At 33.0% G+C, this 9,591-nt stretch overlaps 1 protein-coding gene across 1 annotated transcript; it reads left to right on the top strand.

Moving 5' to 3' along the window:
- The first annotated feature begins 370 nt into the window (after positions 1–370).
- Positions 371–2,090, top strand: LOC145165237 (Glycosyl hydrolase superfamily protein). Its single transcript, XM_079083941.1, has 3 exons — positions 371–525; positions 655–1,195; positions 1,523–2,090. Exons 1-3 carry the CDS (start codon positions 462–464, stop codon positions 1,953–1,955), a joined length of 1,038 nt encoding a protein of 345 aa, XP_078940067.1. The 5' UTR covers positions 371–461; the 3' UTR covers positions 1,956–2,090.
- The last annotated feature ends 7,501 nt before the right edge of the window (positions 2,091–9,591 follow it).

Genomic DNA, 9,591 nt, shown 5'->3' on the forward strand with positions numbered 1-9,591 from the left:
AAACGACCATGTTAATATATGTTAATTTACATCTAATAACCAAGTTTATTTTTATTATAATCTTGTAAGGGCTGCGATACAGCTAGCAGTATGTGTTTTTAAGAGTTGTTTAAGAAATGATGCATTTAAATAAAATTAACTTTAAATTGTGTCTAAAGATGGCCAAAACATACGATAAAACCATCTTTAGATATTTCCTATAACATTAGCAGCCTCAATATTTATGTATATTTATATTTTTTCCCCATTACATAAAGTACCACTTGCTCATAATCACAACTTGTGCATAAGCAAATACATCTCCCGTGTTCTACTCTAGAATACCTTTATTTTCAGTTTGTATGAATTTAGTTGTTTTAGAGCTTGCTATCAGCCGCCTTAATATTTAATAAAAACTTCTGGTGTTTTTGGCCATTATATAAAGTGGCATATGCTCATAAACGTTACATAATAAAATAAAAATGTCTTCCATGGCTTCTCTACTTCTGCTTTTGGGTCTCTTTGTTGCGTTTTTAGATACAACAGGTACATTTAATTCCAAATTGTAACCTTAATAAATGGTTTCTGTATTCTAGTTCTAGTCATGTACGTGGTATATACTTTAACGTTATATAAATAGTAGTCTAGAAATAAAAATATTCAATTATTATGCAGAATCACAAATCGGTGTATGTTATGGTCTACTTGGAAACAATCTTCCATCACCGGCACAAGTTATAAGTCTATACAACTCACGTAACATCCGGCGAATGAGACTCTACGATCCTAACCAAGCTGTTCTACAAGCATTGAGTGGATCCAACATTGAAGTGATGATAGGAGTCCCAAATTCAGATCTCCAATACGTTGCAGCAAGTCGTGACAATGCATTTGATTGGGTATGGAAAAACGTTGCAAGTTGGCCTAGTATTAAATTTCGTTACATAGCAGTTGGAAATGAGGTTAAGCCGTCTGATGCTGCACTGGCCCCACTAGTGCATCCTGCTTTGACCAATATCCATGAAGTTGTCTCGTTTTATGGGCTCAAGGACCAAATAAAAGTTTCAACATCGGTTGACACGACTATGATTGGTGTCGATTTCCCTCCATCACAAGGTGCGTTTAGGGGTGATGTTAGGGCTTATATCGACCCCATCATCGGGTTCCTAGTTGCCATCAATGCACCATTGCTTGTCAATGTCTACCCTTACTTTAGGTACATTTCTCTTCATGTCTTTTAAGCTTTCATTCTTTTACATTATCGAAAGGAAAGAGTATTAATATGTAATTATAAAATTATATTTGTTACATCGTTTTATCCTATTTCTCTGAAATTAAAACCACTTGACATATTAGTACTACAACTAGTGGGACCCAAATTATTGACTCAATCACAATGCGCCTAGTTGGAATATAAGATCCAAAGCGAACTATATAATCAAATTGACAATATTGAATGTGACTAGACTTTGATACATATGTTACAATCATACCCCTTTTAAATGGTAAATTTTCAATCTAAGTCCTTGTTTTGTTCTTTTAGTTATTCAGGAAATCCAAGTGCCATATCGCTTGCATATGCGACATTTACTTCTCCAGGAACTGTAGTACAAGATGGAGGCAATGGATACCAAAACCTTTTTGACGCGATGGTAGATGTGATGTACTCGGCATTGGAGAAAGCTGGAGGACCTTCATTGGAAATTGTGATATCAGAAACCGGATGGCCATCAGCCGGTGCATTTGGAGCAACATTTGAGAATGCGCGCACATATTACACGAATATGGTTGCACACGCGTCACAGGGTACACCTAAGAGGCCGGGAAGAGCTATAGAGACGTACTTGTTTGCAATGTTTGATGAAAACAACAAGGAACCTCAACTTGAGAAAAATTTTGGGGTATTCTATCCGAATCAACAAGCAAAGTATAACCTCAATTACAACTCTATCCAAAAGGGATATGAATCCATGTAGGGTTGGCATATCTTGTTCTTGAATGTACTCAAAATAAATCTTGGTTCAGTAATGTGTTATGTGTGTGTGAAAGTGTGAAACAAAGTGAAAAATAAGTTATGTATGAATATTTTCTTTAGGGGATGTTTGGTTGAATGCATTTTGTTGGATTTTACTGGGATTGGAATTTAATTCCAATAAATTCCTATGTTTTATTAATACCCATGTAAATTTAAATCCAAAACATCCTCATGCCATAAAATACCTATTTTAACCCTACACATCTGCATCATAGTATGCTTTCCTATCTTCCTCCCTATTCCTCCTTATGATTTCACTCGCTACTCACAACTCACAACATCGCAAATATATTGCTTTTTTTACAGTTCGATTAATTATTATAGGTCGCAGATAGATCAATCTCCTTGCCAAGTTGACATTTCAATAGTTTTTTGAGACCAGAAAGTGAATCTATAGCTTCAACGGTTTGCAATTGATTGAAGACGTTGATGGATTCATAGATTTTTCACTTAACATTTTGGATTTATTGATCTTCTTTCTTCAACGAAAGGAGATAAGAACCATATGACTCTTGGATTTCACCAGAAAAACATGGTGGCGTTTGGGATCAATTTTGACAGTTTGAAGAATTGGGAAGTCAAAGTCTAGCTATGATAAGATCTCATATCTGTGATGCGTGAAATCTTTCAAAAAATAAAATAAAATGAAGAGTAATTGAAAAGTAAATTAAATCAAAAGCGCATGAACAAGGATGGATAAGAAATCAATAAACAAAGGTGGAATAAGAATATAATAAACAAAAACGATGATAGATCTAGATCTGACAATGGAGCGGATCGGTCTTGATCCAAACTCATTAAGCAATTTTCAAATGTTGATCCAAACCCGATACATAACATATGATTTTGAATAATTAAACTCATACTCTTATTCAACAGATCAACGGATTTTCAACCCTCTTACCCGACCCATTTACAATATTACGATTATGTTATAATTATGCATTACAACACATATAACATGAATCGCTAAAACCATACGACATTCATTTCAAAACAAACTTCAATTATGCTTAATAAATAACATTTTCAAAACATAACAGATGTCTACTATTGTAAACATGCATAAGAAAATATAGACATCAAAATGCATCTTCAAAAAACCCAAAGTCCAACGGATCCACTCACTCACAAATCACTTCAGAAAAAAAACATAAGCACATATAAGTATATATAAAATTATTTCAAGTAAAAATTTAAGTGACTTCTAGAGTTAAAACAATATTTTTTTTTGTTTCCATGAGGGTAACCAATCTTTTATAGTCACCGACGTTTCTACAGTTTCACATGTTTATTTGTATTAGGAGTCATTTTGAATTCGGTCATTATGAATTAGAAAGTGGAAGTAGACCGATCGAACTCCTCGAGTCTTGTACAGAACATGTGTGGGTGATAAATGTATAATTTATAAAAAAATAAATATAAATTTTAAAATTTTAGACGGAACGGGTAATAAACGGATCAGATCGATAGTGAACTATACCCGACCCTTTCAATAAAAGAGTTAACGGGTACAGGTCGTTAGCGAGTAAACGAATCATAAAATATAATCAAAACCCATTAACTTTACATGGGTTTGGAGTAGATGAGGGTCAAAAGCTGCTTTGCTGCCGGGTCTAGATAGATCATAGATTAGTAAGATCACATGTACACAAAAGACAAAGCTGTAAATTATGACATTTACAAGATTCCTATGTTTGAATTCAGGGATAAAAATTAGAAAACATATTACGAATGGGTCATATTTCAAGTTAATATTAAAAAATAACTAAAAATATATTCTTTGAAAAATAACCAATAAGTTTGGAATGGTCATTGAGGATAACACAGAAGACATTTTTTATTGACATTTCAGATTTTGTTCCCAAATTTCAGATTTCAAGAAAAAAGAAACTCATGAGTTTCAAGCTCAATTCAAAAACCCGATAATAATTCTTGATTTTGAGAAAATACTTTATCTTTTTATTAAAATATAGCAAAAAATGTAAATGAAAATTATGTATAATATAAGGGATTAAAACCATATATTTTATTGAAAAACAGTGATATAAACATTTTGAAATAGACATAAGTAGAAAGATTTCAATAAGATATTTTTATACAAATAAAAAGAAACTCTGAAATTTCAAAATTAGATTATTAAGCTCATGGATAGTAACAGTGAAATGAAAAAAGATTTCCAACTCAATAACACCAAATGAAACCCGAAATGAAAAATGATAAAAATACGATAGTTTTACAAACTTTTTAGAGGTGGGTCTCTCCAAATGAAGAACAATCTTCTACAAATTTCTACCGCCTTCTAACCTCTAAATAATACTCCCTCCGTCCTAAAATTATTGTCCACATTTGACTTTTTAAGTCTCTTTTGTTCAACTTTGATCTTAAATAATTTACTTTTTGTTATCTAATTTTTTATGCAAGATATATAAATAAATTGTTCTTTAAATGTATTTTCATTGTTATAAGTTTCATTAAAAATTATATAACACAAATAAAGTTATTTATGGTCAAAGTTGACATGGAAAGACTTCAAAAGTCAAACGTGGACAATAATTTTGAGACGGATGGAGTAAGGGGTTATTTGATAATTGTTGATTGAGCCAGATCTGACTAAATCACGACCCCACTGGGTTTGAAGCTCTGACTGTACCTGCCTTTGTTTAAAAATATGTTGCTTGATTACGGATTTGAATGACTGTGCTGATTGTGAAAAATGATCATTTTACCCTTCTGTTTTTTGTTTTCTACCGAATAAAATGTATATATTTGAAAAAAATATATTTAAATGACATTATAAAAAAAATATAAAATGTCTTACAAAATGCCATAGAAAATCTAAATTAAACATCAATCATTGAAAATACAAAATAATAATTTGAATAAAAATATAACTCAAACCATTTCAAAGAATTCTAGTCCTCTTTTGGGACATGTCTATGATAAATTAATAATAAAAATTCTAATTCAACGTATACACTTCAAAAAATTCCGATTTAAACATATTCAGTTCAAAAACGCAAAAAATTCTGATTTAAACATATTCAGTTCAAACATGCAGCAAAGAAAGTTCAAGAATTTTGATTTCTGCATCTAATTTCATATAACAAACAAATAGCATCTAATTTCATATTTCTACATCTAATTTCAGCTTTTTGCAAAGTAATAGCATCAAAAATCTGATTTATGCATCTAATTTCATATTTCAACAAACAAATAACATCTAATCTATATTTTTGCATCTAATTTCACTTTTTTTCATCTAATTTCAGATTTCAACAAAGTAATAACAATAAAAATCTGATTTTTGCATCTAATTTATGTTTCAGCACACAAAGAACATCTAATCATATATTTTAGAGAACACAATATTAATGATTAGGGTTTAGGCCCAAGCCCCTTTGGGTTTATCCATTCGAGTTTAAATATTCTATATATAATCCTATGTAATTGTCTTTTAAAGAAAAGGAAAGTTATTATCTTACACGGTATCAAAGCTCTACGTTAAAACTCTACTGCTGACTACACCCCGCAGCCGCCCTCCTCCACCTCCGACGACCTTTTCTTATAGTCGTCGAAGGTCCCTTAATTAGGTTCAATATTTTTCCCTTTCGTATTTCTCCTCCTAAATAATAATACACTTGTCGACCCCAAACAAGAGCTCTTTCCTTGGCTTCTTCAAATGCCTCATCTTCTTCTTCTTCTGCCTCCTCCTCGGACGACCCCTTCTTTCGAGCCTTCTGTCTTATCCTCTCCTCCTCGGATAGACCCTCTCCTTGGCTTTCCTCTTTTGATGTTGCTGCTACCTCCCTCCGACGACACATATTCTGCCGGCCAGTCTGTGATCTGTAGTCGTCAATCTCTATACCAACACCAGAGTCATCGATAACCCCGACATTGGCTCCGTCCTTATCATCTTGAGATCTCTTTTTTTCTCGATATCTTTCTCTAGACTCTTTATCCACCGACTTATAATCGTCGCCTCCGGTGTTTCATGTCTGACCCCTGCCTGTACATAGTGGTTGAAAAGTATTGTTTAACACTTATAAAACAATATGCTTGTAAATAGTCGCAATAAATATTAGACTAAAATCTGGCGGTAATGATACTAGGTTTCGTCGAAGGAAAATAAAATTGTTAGAAGCGAAGCGTTGCCCAAGTTTGGAATCATCACTTTAACAAGTGAGTGCATAGTTACTTTCATCTTACACATAGATATGAAGTATTTAATATAAATTACGTGCTATGTGTGCATATTATCTGTGTACTTGATATTTATGCTGGATGAACAAAATATACATGTTTTATTCGATTTAAACTGTATATGTATTTTGTACCTATAATTATGATGGGTAAAGATGGGTAGATGATATAGATGATGAAATAAATGATGAGAGGCCTCGATGTTTAAGATGATCCAGTCATCTAGAGGAGTATAGATGACGACCACGGACTATTCTAGACAGTCTAGTGGAATGCTGGCAGGCTCGCAACCTGTAGGTGTGTTTGAACTAAGTGTTCACCAGGTGTACTCCATCCCCTTCATGGTTGCCTTATTTGACATGTATTGCCGAGGAATACCCTAAGCAGTGTTGTCATCCCGATGAAAATCCTTAGGCTAGGTACCTTAATTTATATGCTTTAGGGACAAATAGTGAGGATAACGGGAATGAGTAATTGGGTTGATTGATTTGAGGAAATTAATAAACTTAATTATTATGGGTTGAAAACCCTATGTGCTCACCAGGCTCCCAAGTCTGACTCACTCAGTTTCTTGTATACAGGTAGTGGCAAGAGAGCACATGAGTGATGATCTGATGAGAGATCAATGGATTATAGGCCACTAGAATAAATAGATGTTGTAAGGCCTATGTTGTTTCTGTTTATGATTTTGATTTGTATTGACAATGACATCCCGAGGTTTTTAATATAATGAAAGTACATTTCTTCGGAAATGATTTGATAAATTCTTTATCATATTTTTGGGAACAAATTCCGCAACATATTTCTTTAAAGGATACTCTGATTTTCAAATAAAGCATAAACAAATCAGTTTTTTCAGGCCGTGAAATTGGGGATGTCACAGTTGGTATCAGAGCAATAGTTTAAGCGAACTAGGAATTTATAGGATTTCTAGACTTAAACTTAGCATGCTAAGCGATGATTGTGAGATGAGTGTCTGCTATATTTTAGACACGAGCACTAGCTTATTTTAGGAAAGATGCCTAAAATTCTTATATGTGCTAAATGATTTATGTTATAGCTATAAATATGCCTTATATGCTATTATTTGACCAGATCTATGGTCTGTTGCCCACCGGATCTTGAAACTTTATGTGTTAAGAATTCTAGACGTATAAATTACGGTATTAGAAGTAACATGTAACTTTTCGGAGTGACAAGGAGGATTAAACTTCTATCATAAATAAAGATCTAAATTTACCTACTTTGGTGTATAGATCAACATGGCAAGAACCCGAAGAAGATTTGGAAATGCTAATGGAAATGGAAATGCTAATCAACGGCCTGTGATTGAGCGTGCACCGGAAGTAGCAACCTGAACTATCAAATGAAGGAAACTACAGTCAGAATGTCAGTCAAGCTGAGCCACGAGTGGGTAGAAGAAACCACCCCAATGGAGGAAATGATGGACGTGGGTGAAAGTACAAGGATTTCATGGCATCCAAACCACCGAGTCTTTTTGAAAGCCCAACACCGGTGGAAGTCATGGATTGGATCTCCGATATGGAGATGATGTTTGAAAGTTGCGACTGCAACAACAAACAGAAGAACGCTCTCGCGGTTACACTTTTAAAGTTAGGGGTACTGAGCTGGTGGAAGCTACTAGCTGATACCATGCCTAAGGGAGAAGCTAACAAGATGTCTTGGGAAGACTTTTTGATGCTACTGAAAATGAAGTACTGCTCTAAGCAGGATCTATTGGAGATCAACAACGAATTTCAGAACCTAAAGAAGGGAAGAATGAGCGTCACCGAGTATGCTGCAAGTTTTACGAAGAATATGAAGCTTGTTCTATTGGATTAGGTGTCTAAGCCCATAATTATAATTGGTATGTACTTGACCCAAGAGTAGCATGGTCCATTTAGGTTGCCTTCACCAGACCAATTTGATAGGATGGACTTTTGAGATGAGGTTATTTGTGATTTATTAATATATTATAAGTTCTAATAAATTAATATGAAATCATATGATTAAATTAGTATTGATTAAGAATTAATTTGGAATTAATTTAGTGATCAAAAGAGACTATTAAATTGATGGGGACTAATTGTGTAAAATAGTTATATATATATATATATATATATATATATATATATATATATATATATATATATATATATATATATATATATATATATATTGTTTGGGCTTATGATACATGATGGACTAAGTTTATGAAAGAATCCATAAAGAGTTAGCCCACTTGAATCATGGATCGTGGATAATAAGCCCAAAGGTATGGATTAGGGTTTAACCATGACTCTTAGAATCCTACAATATATATATATATATATATATATATATATATATATATATATATATATATATATATGTCACGTTATAGCTAAAATTGGTTAACCTAGTGTGATCTTGGAGTTCCTATAACCCATTTTGAGTGCATAGAATCTCTCTCAATTGTCCTCCTCTGTTCATCGTGTTTGTGAACCATTTGAGGCATCACATTTGAGGTGCTAAGTTCTTAAATGCCAAAACTACAAGCTACAACAAAAAGGTAAATTCCATAACTCAATTCCATGTTGTTTATGTCAATTTTATGCTAGTTGTAGGCTTAATGCTTTGGAAACAATATTGCACGTATAATTAGAGAAAACATAGATCCAAAGCATTTAGGGTTGTATGTACACCATAGGATGTTGTAGTATACAAAACCCAACAGTGGTATCAGAGCCTAGGATTGTTTTCTGTTATATTTGATGCATGGCTTATTTTTTCAAAGCTGAAAAACTGTTCTGACAGCACCTACTCGACGAGTACATGATTGGACTCGACGAGTAGGTTGTTTTTCCCTTGAACTCGACGAGTCCTTAGTTGGGCTCGACGAGTTGGATGATCAGACAACAGTTTTTCGGGATTTTTGGCCTTTTTTGGATTAGGATCATTACCACAAAATGTTTCAGTTCATAAAATTTGATTTTGTTGGTATGGTAATGATTATACTCATCCAATCAAAAGATAATTGTTAAAGTTTCAAGATTTGTATTAGTTCATATGATAGGCTAATTTCTTGTAAATTGTTGATATGAATTGTCTTGCCTTATGAGTTAATTTAGAACATGAAGATTATATGATAATTTTGCTTGGTAAATTTGATCTTAAATGTTTTTTTAAAGTCCTCCATAACTTGTCCTCAAGTTATGGAACATGAAAAGTTTTTTCATAAAAAAAAAACCATATTAACTCATAAGTTATGGAAAACCAAAAGTTTTCAAGAGTTACAAACTTGCCTTCAAGTTTTGGTATTTGAAAAGTCTCAAATTAAGAAACTCTTGTAATTAAAAGGTGTAACTCTTCGGTTCATAAATTAAAAAATTAAT

The sequence above is a fragment of the Lactuca virosa genome, chromosome 3, assembly GCF_052849685.1.
Source record: "Lactuca virosa cultivar CGN04683 chromosome 3, Lactuca_virosa_CGN04683_v6, whole genome shotgun sequence".
In the NCBI taxonomy this organism is placed as follows: Eukaryota; Viridiplantae; Streptophyta; class Magnoliopsida; order Asterales; family Asteraceae; genus Lactuca; species Lactuca virosa.